The sequence below is a fragment of the Rhipicephalus microplus genome, chromosome 4 (genome assembly GCF_043290135.1).
Source record: "Rhipicephalus microplus isolate Deutch F79 chromosome 4, USDA_Rmic, whole genome shotgun sequence".
Taxonomy (NCBI): Eukaryota; Metazoa; Arthropoda; class Arachnida; order Ixodida; family Ixodidae; genus Rhipicephalus; species Rhipicephalus microplus.
Genome location: NC_134703.1, coordinates 196207267 through 196227539, shown reverse-complemented (window position 1 = coordinate 196227539; position 20273 = coordinate 196207267). Strand labels below are relative to the sequence as shown.

General features: G+C 45.0%; 1 protein-coding gene across 1 annotated transcript in view; it reads left to right on the top strand.

Moving 5' to 3' along the window:
- Positions 1-20273, top strand: part of LOC119172550 (putative defense protein 1) — a 114569-nt gene that overhangs the window by 35311 nt on the left and 58985 nt on the right. Inside the window, exon 2 of the mRNA XM_037423707.2 lies at positions 5054-5284. Within this exon, the coding sequence (XP_037279604.1) occupies positions 5074-5284 (211 nt within the window). The 5' untranslated portion in view covers positions 5054-5073. The remainder of the gene's footprint in view (positions 1-5053; positions 5285-20273) is intronic.

The window sequence follows — 20273 nt, the reverse complement described above, 5'->3', positions numbered from 1 at the left end:
CCCACGTGCAGTGCGAATCACTGATATGCGAAGCACGAATGAGACAGGTTGATATTATCTGTAATATCAGCACAACGTTACGAGGTGGAGGTAAATGATGCCATACTTGACTTCTGTGTCGTGATTATCTTGTTTTGTGTGTCGCTTACTTTCGTCATCTATTCATGTCACATGGTACCAAATTTAGTACATGTGGAGCTAGTGAAACGGCCGTGAGCACGCTATGAGCCTGGTATGTTGTCATATTCTTACATGACGCGCGCGTCGGTATTATCATGTTTGCACCTTTCATATATTTCGTCACCCATTGACGCCACATGATTGATTGATTTGTGGGGTTTAACGTCTCAAAACCGCTATATAATTATGTAAGACGCCGTATTGGAGGGCTCCAGAAATTTGGACCACCTGGGGTTCTTTAACGTGCACCCAAGTCTGAGTACACGGGCCTACAACATTTTCGCCTCTATCGGAAATGAAGCCGCCACAGCCGGGATTTGATCCCGCGACCTGCGGGTCAGCCGCCGAGTACTTTAGCCACTAGAGCACCGTGGCGGGGCCCCCGTTCACGCTACGTAACGCCAAATTTGGTATATGTGGAGCTAGCAAATCGGATGTGAGCGCATCATGTAGGGCCCAATATACTGCTATGTAGCGTTGATGCGCGCGCATGGTTGGTAGAGCGACGCTACGTTATCAAAACGCGAGCACTCTATAGTCTGACGCCATGCATGCGCGACCGGTGCGACTAGCGCCCGTCGTCGTGGTCAGACGGCAACCGGTGCGGAATGCGACATGCTGTATTTCGTACCGATGCGTTACCCAGACAACGCTGCGTTCCCCTCTTTTCGTGACGGAGGAACGCTGGACGTGCTGAAACGCGCATACATCAAACCAACACAGCACGGCGCGCGCCTGCGAGTATAACGCAGCGTGGCCTAGCGTGGCAACGCAGACGTGACGCAACAAAATGAACGCCGGCGAGCCGCGCATCACGTCACGTCGAAATGTATTGGCACCTTCACTTGGGCATGTAGTTATGATGTCACATGACACGCATATCATGAGTATAATGTTTGCCCTAGTCACATACTTTCGTCATTCATTGTCGTCACGTAATACCATATACAGCATATCAGAAACTAGCGAAACGACCACGAGCACATCATGAGTGTGGCATGTAGTCATGTCATTACACACGCATGTCGTGATTATCATGTTTGAATGTGTCATTTACCTATGTCGTCCGTCCGCATATTACCGAGTTTGGTACATGTGAAGCTAGCGAAACGGCCGCGAGCGCACGGTGAGCGTAGCATGTAGTCATGTGGTTACGTGACACGTATCACATGTTTATCATGTTTGCAACAGTATCTTACCTTCATCATCCATTCACGACCCGTAATACCAAATTTGGTATAACTGAAGCTAGCAAAGCGGCCGCGAGTGCATCATGAGCGTGGCATGTAGTCATGTTGTTACATGACGCGCATGTCATGATTTTCATGTTATTATCTGTTGCTTGTGTTCACCATGCAATCATGTCATACCATTCCATTTTACATGTCATGTGAACGAAACCATCGCAAGAGCTGCAAGACCATGAAATATAAATCATGGCATTCATGACATACATATCATAATTTTAATGTTATGACTAGTCATATATATTCTTCGTACAGCCATGTTATGCCATATCAATTTAGTATCGATGTCGTTATCGAAATGGCCAGGAGAGCTGAAAGTCGAAGGAGGCTATGTAGATAGATAGATAGATAGATAGATAGATAGATAGATAGATAGATAGATAGATAGATAGATAGATAGATAGATACGCTGAAAGTCACCGAAGTCCGCTAAGAAATGCTTTGCATTTAAAATGCGAAATTGGGCACGAGAGTTTTAGTGTGCTGTTGTTGGTACGTGGTTTTTCATATGTATAGCCCTATGCCGTAAATTGTGCCCATGATCTCTCGGTAAATGCTTTTGATAAAACCTTGAACGATCATATCGTACCTGTTTATAAATAGGCATAGCCAATTTTTGTTTCATGATGTTGGTTATCATTAGTATGTGGTGTTCCTTGAAGAAAGACGTCGTGTGATGGCTGAATGATACCCCCCTGATATTAGTCATACAGCTTTTTTTTGTAAGATGTGAATTTAATCAGTGTTTGCCTTAGATGTATATTCCCCCATACAAGAAGACAGTATTGGAGATGTCAGTGAACAATTGAGCAATATAGTTGTTTTTTTAACCACAGAAGGAGAAATTGTCGCAATTTGCAGATGGTAGCCGTGAATATGAAAGTCTTGGTACGAAGAAAGTTGGAGTGTAATGACCAATCTAAGCGTTCTTGAAAAAAAAAAAACAAGAAATTTATGCGCTGTGACACGTTCAATTTTTCGTCCTACAAATGATATTGTAGGCTCGCTTGCGATAGTTTTGTTGAGTGGTCGGAATAAAAAAAATATTGAGCTTTCTAGGTGTTTAGTTGTAATATATTACTGCCAAGCGATTCTGATAGATGTATGTATCAGCCACATTTTCTTGTTGTTCAAGGCGATGTAGGGAGTTGCCAGCGAAGAATATATTGGTATCATCAGAGTGTAGAACTACATCGGGTGTTTGTGGTATATTAGGTACAACATTGATGTGAATTCAGGAAAGCAAAGGCCCTAAGATTAATTCTTGTGGGGCGCCACAAGTGATGTAACCTATGTTAGATTTATTGTCACCGAGACTGGTGTACTGCTGTCGGTTACTTAGATAGCTTTTAATAAGATCTGGAGCCTTTCCTCTAATTCCGTATGGAGGGAGTTTCAATTATAAAATATAGTGTTTAACCGAATCAAATGATTTCCTGAAGACGAGAAAAATTTCTAAGGTAAATAATTAATGTTCGAAATCATAAAGTATTTTTATTCAATAACTAGCAGCGCTGTTTCAGCAGATTTTTTTTCTTTTGGAAGCCTTACTGTTGTTGTACGATCACATTCTCTTGTAATATGTAATTCAAAATTCACAGGTTTTTAACCTGCTCGAAACGTTTAGAGAGTATGGATATATAATGAAATAGGTCTATAGTTATTAAGGCCATTTTCATTACCGCCTTTAAACATGACAAATACTTTCGCGATCTTGAGTTCATCAGGAAAAATACCTGAACTAAGAATTGCATCAGTGATATGCGACTGCGGCTTACTTATGATATGAGCAACTGCTTTATTAGGCTGAGGTTTTAAGTCATCCACGCCAAATGCACAGTTATTTTTTAATTTTTCAATAGTTTGTACATTTGAGATTCGGATATGGGAACCAGAAAAACAGACGATAAAATGTTGGTAGTTACGCGAAAAGTCTGATTCCTATTGTGCTTGACAGCAGTCCCAGAATCACCAACTCTAAGGAAGTGTTCATTGAACCTAATAGCAAGTGGTGCATTTGAGCATGGTTTACCGTCTATCATGAGCTACGATATAACCGATTTATCGTCCTTGCCCTTAAGGTCCTTCATTTTTTTCTAGAAGTTTTTGGAATCATGCGTTATGCCAGTAAACATATATTTGTAGAACGTGGCACGTGCTTGTTATTAAACAAGCGAGTTTATTTGTACTTTCTCATACGTAGCTAATGTGTCTAAATCTTTAGTTTTGATAAAAACACAAAACAGCTTTTCAAGTTCTTTTATTCTCTTTAAGATATCTAATTCTATACATTTTTTCCTTGACCAAAACAGACAGGAGGAAATAAATAGAAAACTGAAGAAAAACGAACTTTTTTTTTATCTTTGGAACAACTAGGGCGAAGCTGGGTGAACTTTGTTCTCCAGTGTTTATCCGCTGCTATACGCGTTTTCAGTTAGCGGCGTTCGCGTTTGTGTCTGCGTTGTGTCCGAGTTTGCACTAAGTGTCCTTTTAAGGGCCCCGAAACAGCCTCGGAAATTTAAAAATCGAGTGCGCTATTATTCCTTGGCAATTGTCGTCCTTTTTTTTTTTGACGAGTTTCTGATGAAAGAAAATTGATTCAGGTGCCAATATTAAGGCACATACCACTAATTGGTTCATGTATGAGTTGTGAGTTATGGTCTACCCTGTGTCACGATACTTTCGTTCACCAGTTCATTTTAAACTGGTATGATTATCTCGCGCAGTGAACTGATTCGCTCCATTTGGAGATCTTAAAACTGCGCAATCGGGAGTAATAAAACAAAGCCGACGAACACAAAATCCTGATAGACTCAACGCTTAGCGCGAATGTTGTACGCGCGTTTTTCGTGGTGGCGTTTTTTGATCGAGGCAATAATCTCTCCGACCTAAAACTAATAATTGATGAGGCACATCATGCTGGCCTAATATTGAGGACGAAAGCACTGTATTCGGGACGGGAAAAAGGGCTGCCACTTATGCTCTGTGCTCATTAGGCAAAGTCCCATTTTTGTGTGGCTAAAATATACAAATTCATTGTGTTTGCGTCTAATTATTCGTTTCGAACTGGCCGTTCTACAACTTCTCTTACTGAGTCGCGCCGTTATTGGCATAACTTAGTCGTATCAATGAATGGTGTAATTGCTCGTGTTAACGATGAAGAATTACCATCGCAATGCTAACTGCGGGCTGACTTCAAGAGTCAAAGTAATACTTTAGTTGGTCGCATCAGGTTTCCGTTTAGGTTTGTGTTTAGGCAGCCACCAGGTGTTCCTAATCTTTAATCTTTCCTGGGACATCACCTAATATCGCAGACTCCAACACTTAGTAATGAGCAGGTTGTTTCTTGAAATGAAGACAGCAGCTTCGCACTTACCTTTTGTGTTGTTAAATGAAGATGCAAATGCACTAATAACGTTTCAGTAGATGTATTGTACTTATCCTCTATGGTGGCGTAGTGATTAGGGTTGACGAATGCTGACTCGAAGGTTGCGGAATCGAATGCCGGGCGCCACGGCGGCTGCATTTTAGATGGAGGCTAACTACTGCGGCATCCCCCGAATCATAACGTTGTTGTGAGACGTTAGTCAAATAAACAATTATATTCAAATTTATTGTTCTTGCAGAACTCTCACCAGAGACAAACATGAACCAGCCAGTTGTGCTAAAGACCATATCGGTGCTCCTGCTACTCTCTGTCGTCGGAAGGATTACGGCGTTACCTCAAGGAGCTCCTGCAGGCACATGTGATTCCATGGCGCCTGTCCACAGAGGGTCCAAGCATCTTAATGGAAGTGAAAGCCCGTATGAGCTGGTGCAAGAGAAGAGGACCTTCGAACCTAACGAAAGCCTCTCAGGTGAGTATGCGAATATAGAAGGTCGTGACGCTTCTGTCATGCATAAAAAAAGGCAGATCCCACGTACAGTTGGAATCCATGATATGCGAAACACGAATGAGGAAGGTTCATATGTCACTTTTAAATTAGCACGGCGTTACGAGGTGGAGGTAAATTATGCCATACATGACTTTCACGTCATGATTATCATATTTGACGTGTCATTTACCTTCGTCATCTATTCACGTCCCCTGACCCCAAATTTGGTATATGCGGAGCTAGCGAAACGGCCGCGAGTGCGCTGTGAGTGAGCACGTAGTCATGTTTTACATGACATGCGTATAATGATTATCATGTTGGCGCCCGTCACATGTTTCGTCAATAATTCACGTCCCGTAATGCCAATTTGGTATAACTGAATCTAGCGAAACGGCCACGCGCGCATCATGAGCGTCACGTGTAGTCAAGTTGTTACATGACACGGATCTGATGATTATCATGTTTGCACCAGTCACATACCTTTCTTATCTATTCACGTCCCGTGGTACCGAATTTGGTAGATGCGAAGCTAGCAAAGCAGCCGCAAGCACACGATGAGTGTGGCTTGTAGTCATGCTGTTACATGACATGCATGTCATGATTTTCATGTTAGGGATTGTCGCTTGTGTTCGCCATGCAGTCATGTCATACCATACCAGTTTTGCAGCACGTCATGTGAACAAATTTTTCGCAAAAACAGCAAAAACATGAAATGGAAGTCATGACATTCATGGCATATATGTCAGGAATTTCATGTTATGACTAGCCACCAATGTTTGCCATACAGTCATGTTATGATATACCAAGTTTCATATCAAATACCATTGTCAAAACGGCCAGCAGAGGTAACTCTTGTAGGCGGCAAGATAGATAGATAGATAGATAGATAGATAGACGGATAAATAAATAAATAGATAGATAGATAGATAGATATATAGACGGATAAATAATTAGATAGATAGATAGATAGATAGATAGATAGATAGATAGATAGATAGACAGATAGATGATAGATAGATAGATAGATAGATAGATAGATAGATAGATAGATAGATAGATAGATAGATAGATAGATAGATAGATAGATAGATAGATAGATAGATAGATACGCTCAAAGCCGAAGAAAGTGGGTAAGAAATGCTTCCCATTTAGAAAAAAAAAATGCCAGCCCTAGAAAATCTGAGCCTAGCACAGTTTCAAACTGATTGCCTCGCGAAGGTCGGCGGACGAAGTTATAAGCTATAAAGCACCAGAGGTGTTCTCCATCGAAACGGTAAAAAGAGGTGAATGAAATACGCCAAAATATATACAGCATCCAATTGTTTAGGAATCCAATAAGGTGCGTGAGTTCAGCTGAAGATAACATTTGCACAAAGAAAGACTGGCGGTGTTTGATCTTCAAAAAGATTCGGAGCAACCCAATACAGCGTTCTGTCTAGATTCAATGCGTGGAGTCCACGTACAAAGCTCCTTAAAACTGCGCAAAGGCCGACAAAAAGAATTTGAAGTCTTTTTTAGTGTAGATACTAGAGGAATTATTCTTTTTAATAGTGGCTTGTGTCGCCGCACGCGCCGTTGCGTTTTTCTCCGCAGCAGATTGGGGCGAATTCAGGGATCTGGAGCGTTGTGTTCTTCTTTATTTTTAAAGTGCTCTCTTTAACGGTGCCATTTACCTGTTTATTCTCTGATGATACGTTTCTTGTTTTTTTATGTTATTGGATAGTACTATATCTGTAAGAGAGCAAGCCGCGGAATGTCTGAGATTTGAGTTCATATATATTCAAATGTGTATTAATAATAAACGTGATTTAAACTTAGCGCTCATGTCGTCTACGTCTCTTTTTTTGTCTCCGTTTTTCGGCACTTTAATATCGAAGTCCAACAAGCCAATGTTTATGCAGCACACCTTGTGTCAAAAAGAAAGTTTCTGCAATGATGTTTAATTAAAAGAAGTGAAAGAAAAAAGAAATATTCACAATGTTAAAACTTCTGTTGCATTTTGTTTTACTCTATACACTAGGCCCTAACAGAGATAGATAGATTAGGTAACAAATGGGGGTTAAGGATATGATAGTTGAAATCAAGAAGAGGAACTGGACATGGGTTGGGCATGTAGCGCGTAGACAGTAAAAACGCTGGTCATTAAGGGTAACTAACTGGATTCCCAGAGAAGGCTAGCGGGTTAGGGGGAGACAGAAGGTTAGGTGGGCAGATGAGATTAAGAAGTTTGTGGGTATAAATTGGCAGCAGCAAGCACAGTACCGAGTTAACTGGTGGAACATAGGAGAGGACTTTGTCCTGCAGTGGAACTAGTCAGGCTATTAATATGATGATGATGAAGATGAGGATGATGATGATGATGATGATACCCTATATCAGCAAGCGCCTCTCGAGAATGTCGTGAATGAGCGGCCGATGTTTCCAGCCGTATCGATGAGCTTTCGTAGCCTCCAGAATCAGCTAGGCAAATCGTGTCCTGTGCGAGATGATAACCAAAAAATTTGAAAAAAAAAGTAATGCCATCTTTGCAATAGCAGTGTCAAGCCTGAATGAATTGCTAAGCTGAGTGGCCATGTTTGTTTCGCTTCTTTCTTTTTGTTTATTAATACCCATGTCACGTGGGCTTGTGCAAGGCTATTGCTCTATTCACTCAACTTTCAAGCATAAACTCTAACCCGGGCCATTTTCAAGGCTATCAAATTAATAGTATATCGGGTCAACAAAGCAACCACCTTGAAACTTCAATGGCGATTGAGTGATGGAAGCGGAAACAGCGCGAACGTACCAACGTTAACAAGTGGTGACAACGTGGGCAGCGTTTCGCTGGTAAACAAATTAAAAACCAAACATACATTCATATTTATGAATATAGACTATGTTGACACGTTTGCACAAGAATTACCGACGCAAGTGTACTTTTAAGTGTATTTAAAATATTTTAGTTGCGATAACATAAAAACATAAATAAAGATTTGCAGCGCTACAAAATTTTTGTCAGAAACACTTAAATCACTGAACAACTGTTGAGAACTGACATGTTGCAGCGCGATAACTCTGCCGAGTCGATGTAGCTGCGGCCTTTTAACGGCCGTTCACTCGATGACCTTTAAAAAGAGCCAGTGTGGCATAGGTAGGGTAGGGTGGGGTAAAAAGAGTCCCGCGGAAAAACGCGAAATTTTGAAATTGCCAGCCTCGGTATCTAATACAAGATATACATTTTTTGTCTCCCCTTTTCAGCCATAAGGAGTGGTGCTTGTGTACCTTTTCACGTGCCAAAGTTGATGACTGCTCACACTGTTCACGTGGAAAGAATTACGTGGCTGGTGTCGGTATTTTCGTGACCCATCAAAAAAAGGGCAAAATTTCGCTAGGCCTAATTTCCGGATTTGTGCATAAGGCTTCGCCCGCGTCAGTACAGAACGTAAATATTTATTTTTTTATTACTTTTTCATTAGGAGGTACATAACAACTAAATTTTTGGTCGTTGTGCCCACGCACAAATCACAGGTTTTTTTTTTAAATTCTGGCATTCGAGAGGGGCAAAGCCGGCAAAAAGGCAACAAATTGTCTTGGAGAGTGTCCTAATGATTGGACCATAAACTTACACCTAATATATGCTATATTTTTGTTTAGGACGGTTTGAAAATAAAATAGATTATCATATATAGAGCTTCCTGGGAAGAGAACGACATGGAAAATAAATTGTTGCCAATCAGTACATAACTCGCTCCATTCCCCCTGCATCAATCGTTTTGTGCTCGCACGGATTCTCTCTAGCGACGTTCAAAAAATGGCGGAACCTTCAAATGAAATTATTTGCAAACACGTCTTGAAATTCCAACGTCATTTTCTCAGTAGCCTCACTGCAAAAAAAAAAAACAAGCTCTAGGAAATTTGAATCTGGCGCAGTGCCTCACAAACCCTTCAATGCCTCACAAAGCCTGGAAGAGGAAAGGTAAAAACCATGAAACGCCTGAGTAGTCCTGCATCAAATTGGCAAAAAGAGGTAAGGAAAATACATCAAAGCATATTTAGCCCCTGATTGTTTACCAATCCAATGAAGTTCAAGAGTTCACCAAAAGACAACATTTTCAAAAAGACTGGTGGTGTTCGATCATCAAGGTACTTTGGCGCAACACAACATCGGTTTCTATCTAGATTCAATGCGTGGAGTCCAAATCCTGGTCTCCTTAGGACTGCGTAAAAACCATCAAAATAAATTTCAAATCTTCCAAACGCATAAGCATAAGGAAATAATTGCTTAACACTGTGTTGTTTCACTCCCCGCAGCCTCTCGTTTCACCCCGCAGGTTGGGACAAAATGAGACATCTGGAGCATTTTTCATTTACTTTCAAATGAGTTTTTTGAACGTTGGCAAGCAGGCAACATTTATGTAACACATAACGTGTACTAAAGGAATGTTTTTGCATTGATGTTTATTTGTATCGAGCAAAACAAAAATAAATATTCATATATTTTTAAGTTTTCGTCGCAGTCTTCCCCACCCTAGGCTAAAACTAAGCTAGTTGGTACATAACTAAGAATAGAACAAAAACAGCGATCTTCACAGTATGGTGAAAAAGTGAGAAAAGAGGGCACTGAGCTGTGACGCTTGGTTTTATTGTTGGGATATGCTTCATATATACAGAACCTTGGCGTAGAAGACAAACAATGAAACACTATTGTTATAAGAGGTGCCAGGGTTTCTCGGGTAGTTCTACGCGAGCGACGAAGGACTGAGCTCGGAACATTTGAGCTGTGCAAAGACAAAAGCCACTCACTGAAAAAGCATTTAATTTAAAAGGGAATACTATGTAGCAGTAGCAAACAACCTTATTAAAGAACTGATGGCTTTCCAAGTGGCGAGGGCTGTCATGTAATTCCTGGTCGCCACCTCGTCAGCGCGTTTGATGGCCCGGAGCTGGGCGTCATGGCTTGTAGTCGTGAGAATTTTCTCTCAGGCCTCACTTGAAGGTAACTGTCCTAAGGGATTTGGTGGGGAAGGGTCCTTGCTGCACCCCCAGATGATGTGGTTAAAGGTAGTGGTCTGTCTTGCAGAGGGTGGACATAGATGTAAATAGGGCTAGGTATATGTGTCTGTATATGTGCGGGGAAGGGAGTGAGTCGGTCTGAAGCTGCCGCCAAGTGATTTGTTGGGCTTTGTTTAGTTGCGGGTGCGGGGGTTGTTTGGTTTGCCTTGGTATGTTGTAATACTGCGAGATGTCCTGAAAGCTGATGAGTGGTTCGGTTGCTTCAATATTGTGGTCCGAAGTCTGACCTACCGCTCAGAGTTCGAGTACTCGAGCTTGTCTGTGTGCGGCTTCGTTACGTGGGTTTCCTGCGTGCGCTGGGACCTAGATGAGTTGGATTAAACGGTAATCATAATCGTCGGTGCTGCTTGCAGCAGTGTCGCCTGAGACGTTGCGTGCCGCACGGGGCAGATGACGGAGGATGCACGCCGAAGTTAGGGAGACAGTGCCATGGGCAAATCGGACGATGGCAGATTTAGAGTCAATAATGATTGCTTCGAATCTGGCCATTGCGGCGAGCGCTATGGCCAGGCTCGGCTATGGCCAGGCTCGCTATGGCCAGGCTCGGTTGGGTCCTGTGTGAGTATGGAGCTGGCGCACATTGTGGTAGGCTCTTTATCGATGGGTGCGTTTCGATGACACATTGATTGTATAGGCCTGTCTGGGGGAGAGTATCTCGCCGCGTCGACGTGAGCCGCCTTAGTGTTCGTATTGCAGGTACTGTGAAAGTTTATGGCGCAGGCAGATTGTCTATCGTCGTGAAAGCAGGACATCATGTTCTTCGGCAACGGCTGTACAATGAGGCGCTGTCTGATGAAGGGTGGTAGCGAGATCAAGTCTGGTTCACTTGGTGCCTAGGGAATGCCGATTCGTTGAAATGCGCATCTTCCGCTCTTATTACCACGCAATCGTTCAATTTGCGCAGTTCGGTAAGCCTTGATAAATAAGTTAGTCTTTTGTATTGTGAATTTCAAGACTTAGAAGGTTCGAAGTCGATATGGTGCGGGAGAGGCTCCAGGCAATTTCGTGGACTGTGAGCGCAAGTCTGTCTACTTTTTTTTGAGCAATGAGTAGTCGTAGGTATGATAAGGCGTAAGTGACTCTTGTGGTTACGAAGGTGTTCAACAACTGTACAAGTTTCTTTCATGCCGTGTTTCTGCGCAGAGATTGTTCTTAACAGACGGGCAGTCTGAGTGACGGTTACCACAAGCCTCCCTAGTGTGATGGTATCGCTCGTGCAAGCTGGTACGTGAAGACCGAAAACGCGCAAGTGCTGCACTATTGGTATTCGGATCCGGCGATCCTGCGAGTAATGGTTGATAGTGGCGGGTGTTTAACCATACAGCATTCAGGAGGACCAAGAAGGAGGAATTCAGATTTCTCCACTGAGTACTCGAGACCCGCACACATGACGTATTCGGTCACTGTGTCCGCGGCGCGTTTCAGTGTCTCCTCGATCCGTCAATTGGAGCCAGTAGTGGTCCATACCGTCACGTTGTCCGTGTATAGGGTATGTCGGATGTTGGGTATATGGTCTAGTAACTGTGGGAGTTGGCTCATTACATGGTTAGAAAGAAAAGGTAAGAAAACGGCTTTCTGTGGCATGCCTTTGTTGGTCAGGACAAGTCGCTTCGTCACTTTGCTGTCATTCATGAAAAGTTACACAGTGCGGCCTCGTGGGAAGGAGCACACAAAGTTGTAATTACGTTCCCCGTCATTTGTTGAAGTGAACTGGTGGGCTATCGCTTCATGTGGCACGTTATCGAAAGTCCTGCACAGTTCTACGCCCTGTACGCGCGCCCGCACGTACAGAGTCTTTCAATAAATTGTGGTAGGTTGGTACCAGGGTGTCTTCTGTAGATAAGTGGGCGTGAAAACTGAGCATAGTTGAAGGAAGAGGTCTTGGTCTTCTGCAAGTGTTTTTAGCTGAGCCAAGACCATGTGCTGAAATGGTTTGCCAAGACATGAAGTCAACGAGATGGGGTGAAGAGTGATAAAGCTGTTTTTTCCGGGCTTTAATATGAACCCTATTTTCGCGTGCTCATTCTTCGGGTATACTGCCAGCATGCCAGCACTCATTAAAATATTCAGTGAGGGCAGTTACTAACCTTGCGTCTAGGTTGCGGATTGTTTTGTTGGATAGGCCGTCTGGACTTGCTACTGAAGTATTGCGAAGCTTCAGAATGGCTGCATGCACTTTGACATCTGTGACTTCGGCATCAAGAGTTCGGATTGGTTTACCTTCATAAAGTGGTGATAGTGTCAGTGGTTGGTGGGCTTGGCTGATGTATTTGACCACTTGGTCGGTTAGTAGATGTTATTCTGATCTGGGGTGTTGGTGGAAGTCGCCTAAGTCTGTACATGCGGCTGTTTTTGAGTCGTCAGGATCCGGTAAGTGGCGTAACAGGTACCACGTCTTCTTGTTGCCTAGCTGTCCATTGAGTTCGCTGCACAGCTGGCCCCATTGATGGCAGGTGAGGTAGGTACTGTGTCGCTCGATTTTTTCAAAGAGGTTGAGTATGTGGCATCGCGATTTCCTATTGTAACGTTGCTTCTGCCATCTGCGCAGCAGGCTTGCGTGTGAGTCCCACATGAGGAGAAGACGACAGTCTCTGGCAGGCGTTTCCTCTGCTGCTTTACTTTCACGCGTTGTGGGCCGCACGTGGTCGTTTAGTGAAGCTTTACATTCCGTGAGGTTTCTTATGAGTTCCGGAAATTCACTTTCGCGGATGACTCTAAATTTGGGCCACTCCGTCATTCGAGCAAGTGGTTTGTGTACTCCTTTGCCAGTGGACGTCTGTACCTGGATGGCAATGATGTAGTGGTCACTACCAGCGAATTGGAAACCGGTTTTTTTACCTGGCCTGTGCAATATTCTTGCAGTATGCGAGATTGGCTGACGTGTCCCTGTACTGCACCTTTCCTATGCGGATCGGTTACGGCTGCAGGTCATTCAGTACAGGGAGACAGAACCCTTGACTGAGTTGCCACAGCTTCTTTTTTCGTTTGTTTGCCTGTAGGTAGCCCCAGTCAGGGTGCCTGGCATGTAAATCTCCCAGTATAAGCAGTTGCGTGCCTCGGGATAGTAATGTCGTTTTTTTGGAATAGCAGGTTCCAATTGTCGGCATGTTCCCGGGGTGCGCAACATACGTTGAGGACAAAGACTGACTGATGCGAGCGTTACGTGGCAGAATTTCCACGACCCTGTGTGGAATGTCCAGGAATTTCAAGTCATCTTCTTTTGCCTTGAGGCTCTTGTCGACGAGCGGGCCTTTACTTCAGGGTTTTTGGTTGTATAGGTCGGTGAATTGTTGGATAGCTATATAACTAGGGAGTGACACAGTAGCAGTTGTTCCCTGTAGTGGGATGATAAATGAAGGCGTTTAGTGATTTGGCAGTTGTGTTTTTTGTACGAGTAGCAGCAGGTGGGCTTTGTTTTACGGAACCCCCTGCAGTTACACTGCCATATACTTAAGTGGGTGCTGGCCTTGTTGTATCAGCCGGAGCCTTACTTGAAGGAGCCATGAGTTCGCTGTGCTGGGTGGAAGAGAGACAGGACACTCGGTTGCGTATCATAGCTGGTGCTCTGGCTATGCTTCGTTCGGTTACTGCAAAACTGATATCTGTGGAAGTTCTGGGTGCTTCTAATTCGGCTACGGTGCTGTTCATGGTGGCTTCCATATTTGAGAAGCTTGTCCCTATGTTCGTTAGGCATGATTCTACGGTTACGAAGGCTTCTGCTACGGTGGCGCGAACGGCGTCAGCAACTGTGGTATGGACTATCGTGCATTGAGCGCGGTCAACGGATGCGTTGGCAGCTTGAATGATTCTCGCTGTCGTGTCCTCTTCTAATTGCAGCGTTTTCGTGGATGTTATTGCTTTACGTTTGACAGCTGCGGCTGGTTGAGGGTGTGGGGTTGAATTATGCGTGGGCTGGCTGGCCTTTGCCAGTGTACTTTTTAGGGAGCGGTTTTGCGCAAGCAGTGTTTTGATTTGATATTGTTGCTTCGACATTTGAGATGTAAACGCATTGATTGTTTGGGTAAGTTTTTTGACGAGGGGGTCATGCGTCGAGGCGTACAATTTTGATGGTTGTGGAGAATTTTTGGAGATGAAGCCGCTTCGCTTTGTGGCCTTGCCACACTAAGATTTCTTGGTGATGGTTTTGATAAATCAGCTTTCCTGATGTTACTTGATGAACGGGTTCTTGATTTATATTTTCAGTGGGAGGTAGCTTGACCCTGACGAGATCGTGACTTTGATTGGCTGGCCCTTTTCGTAGCGTTTGTGATGTCCCAAGACTGGGGTAGTTACACTCGTCCTAGTGAGGCGCGCTATCGTCATTCGAGGTTGGCTGGTCCCTGGTGACTTGGCTTCTTGCGTCTTTTTTGCTTCTGCTGCGTTAAGTGGTTCAGGTTTTTCGCGAAGTGGGGCTGGCATCTTGAGCTGTTCGTTATGTGCCCTCCCTGACAGACGATTCAGCGTTCTTGGCATATTGGTGGCGTTCCTTGCGGTGGTGGCTCGTGGTCTTCTCCACAACGCGGGCAACGTCAGCGCCTAGGTTGAGGGCACACATAAGAGGGGTGCGCGGTCCTGCAGCAGTCGAAGCATTCGTATATTTTGGAATAGAAAGGATATACTTGCACTAGACCTCCACGGTGTAGAAGCCATCTTGGTAGGTCGTTTCCGAGCAGCGTTTTGTGTATATTCTTTATTTTACCCATGCGTCTGCCACCAACTATTTTGTAGCCAGGGTTGCTGTGTTAAAGGTCTTTCAGCGTCTCATCATCGGTGGGATCGTGTAGGCGTAAAAACAGATGCCTAGTATCGCGTCCTCCAGTGGCATGGCGTACATATGAAGCTAGATCTGCCGGTCTTCCTCGCGTAAGATTGACGTGATGCGTTGGTATACGCGATTTCTCGGTTGGTGGTAGCCACACTAATGATGAAAGCGTTTTTTCTTGACTGTATGCGTTTTTGGTCCCGCTTAGTGGAATCTAGGTCACACAGAGATGCTACTTTAAGCAGTGCTCTCTTTAATTATCCGGGTGATGTGCGCGTGAGGTCAATGGGCGTCTTGGGGCGTCCCACGATGTGGTACACGTGTGACGGCAGTCTTAACAAGGGATGGCATTCCATTGCTGCAGCAGCTGGTTGGTTAGTTGCGCCTACTTGCGCAGGTCAATGGGCGTCTGCGCCCTTGCGCCTACTTGCGCAGGTCAATGAGGTCAATGGGCGTCTTGGGGCGTCCCACGATGTGGTACACGTGTGACGGCAGTCTTAACAAGGGATGGCATTCCATTGCTGCAGCAGCTGGTTGGTTAGTTGCGCCTACTTGCGCAGGTCAATGGGCGTCTGCGCCCTTGCGCCTACTTGCGCAGGTCAATGAGGTCAATGGGCGTCTTGGGGCGTCCCACGATGTGGTACACGTGTGACGGCAGTCTTAACAAGGGATGGCATTCCATTGCTGCAGCAGCTGGTTGGTTAGTTGCGCCTACTTGCGCAGGCGCCCCGCAGGGGCGCCTGCGCAAGTAGGCGTTTGGTGTGTAGCGACACCACGGACCCAAGCTAACGGGGGAGTTTCTACTCCCTCCCACGCCTAGCCGTGCGTGGCTTTGCCGTGTCCGGGGAAAAGGGGATCCTGGGGGTTGAGCCGACGCTGGGTGATTGGACCTTTAAGGCCCCCCGGCAGAGGCAACACACCCCTTTGGCCCCGGCTTCACGTAGATGGCACCCCTGTGCTGACCCACCCAGGGGAAATCGGTAGTCGCCTTTTCCTATTTCTCTCTCTCTTTACATCTTAGTCTTTTCTCGTCTTTAAATTTATCCTGTCTTCTTCTCTCTTCCATTTACTTCCGATTTTTCCTGGCGGCAAGGGTTAACCCTGTGTGGCTATCCTACCTTGGATACACCATATTCGGTTATAGTGGTGGCGTACAGCTGGCGTCTGCGGGGCCTGTACTTACAGACCCTCCAGCGTCCCCTTGTAGGACTCCATGGTGGGTGGCTGGCGCCGCTGCCGAAAGTAAGCATTTACATATGGCTTGTTCCTTCCCCCCACTCCCTGATCGCCCTCAGAAAAGAGGGCGCGCCGATGAAGTTTTCCAGTTTTTTGGTAACCAGAAAGTATCTTTTCCCTGATTTCATGTTATTCACGCTGACACACCCGGCAAATCAGTGCGAACACTCTCACCTTTTCTAGTATCAAAGTCTTTGACGGAAATCTTTGGCCCAGGATATAAAGCTTCCAGAATGGCAAGTGGTGACCTCCTGTTGGAGCTCCGCGGCCAGAAACAATATGAAAAATTGCCTAACCTTGTGAAATTTGGAGATACCAAATTAATAGTAACCCCACACAGAACCATGAACACCACCCGTGGCGTTGTCTCAGATGATGACCTTTTAGGGCTGACGGAGGCTGAACTCCTGGAGGGTTTCAGCGAACAGAATATTATAAACGTAAAACGAACCAGCATGAGGCGTGAAGGCAAAGAAGTCCACACTAAACACCTGATACTTACCTTCAATTCAAGTGTACTGCCCGACTCCGTTGAGGCTGGGTATATCAAGCTTCGAGTTAGGCCATATATACCAAACCCCCTCCGATGTTTTAAATGCCAACGATTCGGCCACAGTTCACAGAAATGCCGAGGCCGCCTAACTTGCGCGAAATGCAGTGCTGAAGAGCACACATCAGATGCCTGTGAAAACTCTCTTTACTGTACGAACTGTAATTGGGAACATGCCGCATACTCGCGGTCATGCCCGTGCTGGAAAAGGGAAAAGGAAATTGTCACAATTAAGGTAAAACAAAATATTTCATTTAGGGAGGCACGAAGGCAGGGGTCCTGCCTACCAGAAACTAGCTTTGCCGAAGTGGCGCGTCAGGGGGCAGCGCCACGACGGCCCCTGGCGCCTGTCTGGCACACGCGTAGTGAGCCAGCGGTGACGCCATTCGCCCCCTCGGCGGTTGCAGCCAGTGCTGCTCCGCCATCCAAGAAAGACCCACCAACCTCTGGGCTGGGGGCCCCGAAGGTCTCGTCTTTTGAGGCGAGGCCCTCAAAACAAATGCAGCGCTCGCAAGAGCGCCTGTCCAGCGCCTCGCAAGAGGCAATGGACACAACACCGAGCGTGAGGGCGCAGCCAGCGCCAAAGGATCGGCGCGACTCCGTCGACCGATCTAAAAAAGAAAAATCTCGTGTCATTGCCCCTGGAAAGGGTCCATGAGCTAACTTGCCATCCTTGAACACACAGCACAAAACACATCTAAAATGGATACACAGGTCTTACAGTGGAATGTGAGAGGACTTCTCCATAACCTGGATGATATTAGAGAACTTCCTAATAAACATACTCCAAAGGTGCTGTGTGTTCAGGAGACATATCTCAAGTCCACACAAACAAACTTTCTAAAGCAATATGCCATCTTCCGCAAAGACCGTGACGACGCTGCCGTTTCGTCAGCCGGTGTCGCTATAGTAGTTGATAAAGGTGTTGCCTGTAAGCAATTAAACCTCCGAACTTCTCTTGAGGCAGTTGCTGTCCGAGCAGTGCTGTTCGGGAAGCTACTAACAATTACCTCTATTTACATTCCCCCGTGCTATCAACTTTCAAAGACACAATTTCAAAGCTTCATTGATGAACTTCCTCCGCCATATATAGTCGTTGGTGGTCTAAATTCACATAATCCACTTTGGGGCGACTCCCGTTTAGATGCACGAGGACGCCTAATAGAACACTTTCTGTTTTCGTCAGGTGCATGTCTACTAAACAAAAAAGAACCAACGTATTATAGCACTGCACATAACACATACTCTTCTATTGACCTGAGTATTGTCTCGAGTGCTATAATTCCATACCTGGAGTGGTTCGTTCTCAAGAACCCTTTTGGGAGTGACCACTTCCCGATTATGTTAAAGTTAACAAAATAAGATACACGCTCGCCTGACTTTCCTCGCTGGAACACCAATTCAGCCAACTGGGAATTATTTCGAGAAATTACATTTTTAGACGGAGATGAGGTTGCTGATTTTAATATAGACGATGCTGTAGCATACCTAACAAGTTTTATTATTGACGCTGCAGTGAACTGTATCAAGCGGACCAACGGAATGACCAATAAACGTCGCATCCCATGGTGGAACGACGATTGTCGGAAAGCACGCAATAGACAAAATAAAGCTTGGAGACTACTCCGAAATTACCCGACGGCTGAAAACCTCAACAATTTCAAACAGGTTAAGTCCCAAGCCAGAAGAACGCATCGTCTTGCAAAGAAAGAAAGTTGGAATAGGTACATCTCCGGTGTAAACTCTTACAACGATGAAACGAAGGTTTGGAATAGGGTAAAGAAGTTAATGGGTCGGGAGTCACGCCCCCTACACTTGGTAAGTAGCCAAGGGGAGAGCCTGGAGGAGCAGGCAGACTGCCTAGGCGAACACTTTGAATGCGTCTCGAGTGCAACGCACTACACAGAAACGTTCTTAAGATTCAAAGAACGCGAAGAGCGGCAACCGCTTAAATCTAAACGTCCCTCCAGGGAGGCTTACAACTGCCCATTTTCATTAGCCGAACTTAAGGCATCTCTTGCGTACTGCAACAACTCGGCGCCAGGTGGCGATCGTATAACGTACGAAATGATCAAGTATCTTCACCCAGAAGCCATAAAAACGCTCCTAACCCTCTTCAATACCATGTGGGAAGCTGGATATATTCCATTGTCATGAAAAGAAGCGATAGTCATCCCGGTACTTAAACAAGGCAAATACCCATCCTTGGCCGCCAGCTACAGGCCAATAGCGTTAACAAGCTGTTTGTGCAAACTATATGAGAAAATGTTAAACCGGCGCTTAACCCACTTCCTAGAAAGTAACAGTATACTAGACCCCCTTCAGTGTGGTTTCAGAGAGGGGAGGTCGACAACAGACCACCTTGTTCGCATAGAGACATACATCAGAGATGAATTTATTCATAGGCAGTTTGTACTTTCGGTATTCTTAGACCTGGAGAAAGCGTACGATACCACATGGCGATTCGGGATTCTACGCGATCTTGCCGCCATGGGCATCCATGGGAACATGCTAAACACAATTAAAAGTTATCTGTCTAACAGAACCTTTCGCGTAAAAGTGGGAAATGCTCTCTCTAGATCATTTACCCAAGAGACTGGTGTTCCGCAAGGGGGCGTGCTTAGTTGCACACTCTTTCTTGTAAAAATGAACTCCCTGCAGTCAGTCATTTCAAGTACGATGTTTTATTCGGTGTATGTTGATGATGTGCAGATGAGTTTCAAATCATGCAATATGTCTATCTGCGAACGACAAGTGCAGCTTGGAATGAATAAATTCTCTAAATGGGCGGATGAGAATGCTTTTAAAATAAACACCGAGAAAAGTACTTGCGTACTCTTCTCCAACAAACGAGGGGTAATGCCAATTCCAAATATTACGATCAAGGGAGACCAACTCTCTGAGAGAAGCGAGCATGAATTCCTAGGAACTACTTTAGATTCTAAGCTCACGTTTATTCCCCATATTAAACATGTAAAAATGAAATGTCTGAAAGCGATGAACCTCCTAAAGCTCCTATCACGTACAACATGGGGTAGTGATCGAAAGTGCCTCTTAAAGTTATACAAAAGCCTTGTCGGGTCGCGCCTTGATTATACCTCTATAATTTATCATTCCGCAACGCCAAGTGCATTAAAAATCCTAGAACCCGTTCACCATTTGGGTATCCGACTTGCAACCGGTGCTTTTAGGACAAGACCGATCCAGAGCCTCTATGTAGAGTCGAATCAGTGGTCACTTCACCTGCAGCGATCTTATAGCAGTTTTGGAGACGCGGGCGCTTCGCGAAGTGATCGGACGCGACGCTCATCGGCTCCGTCGATTTTCGGCTGGAACCGTGCTCTCTTCAATGTGGCTGCTCTAAAACTTGT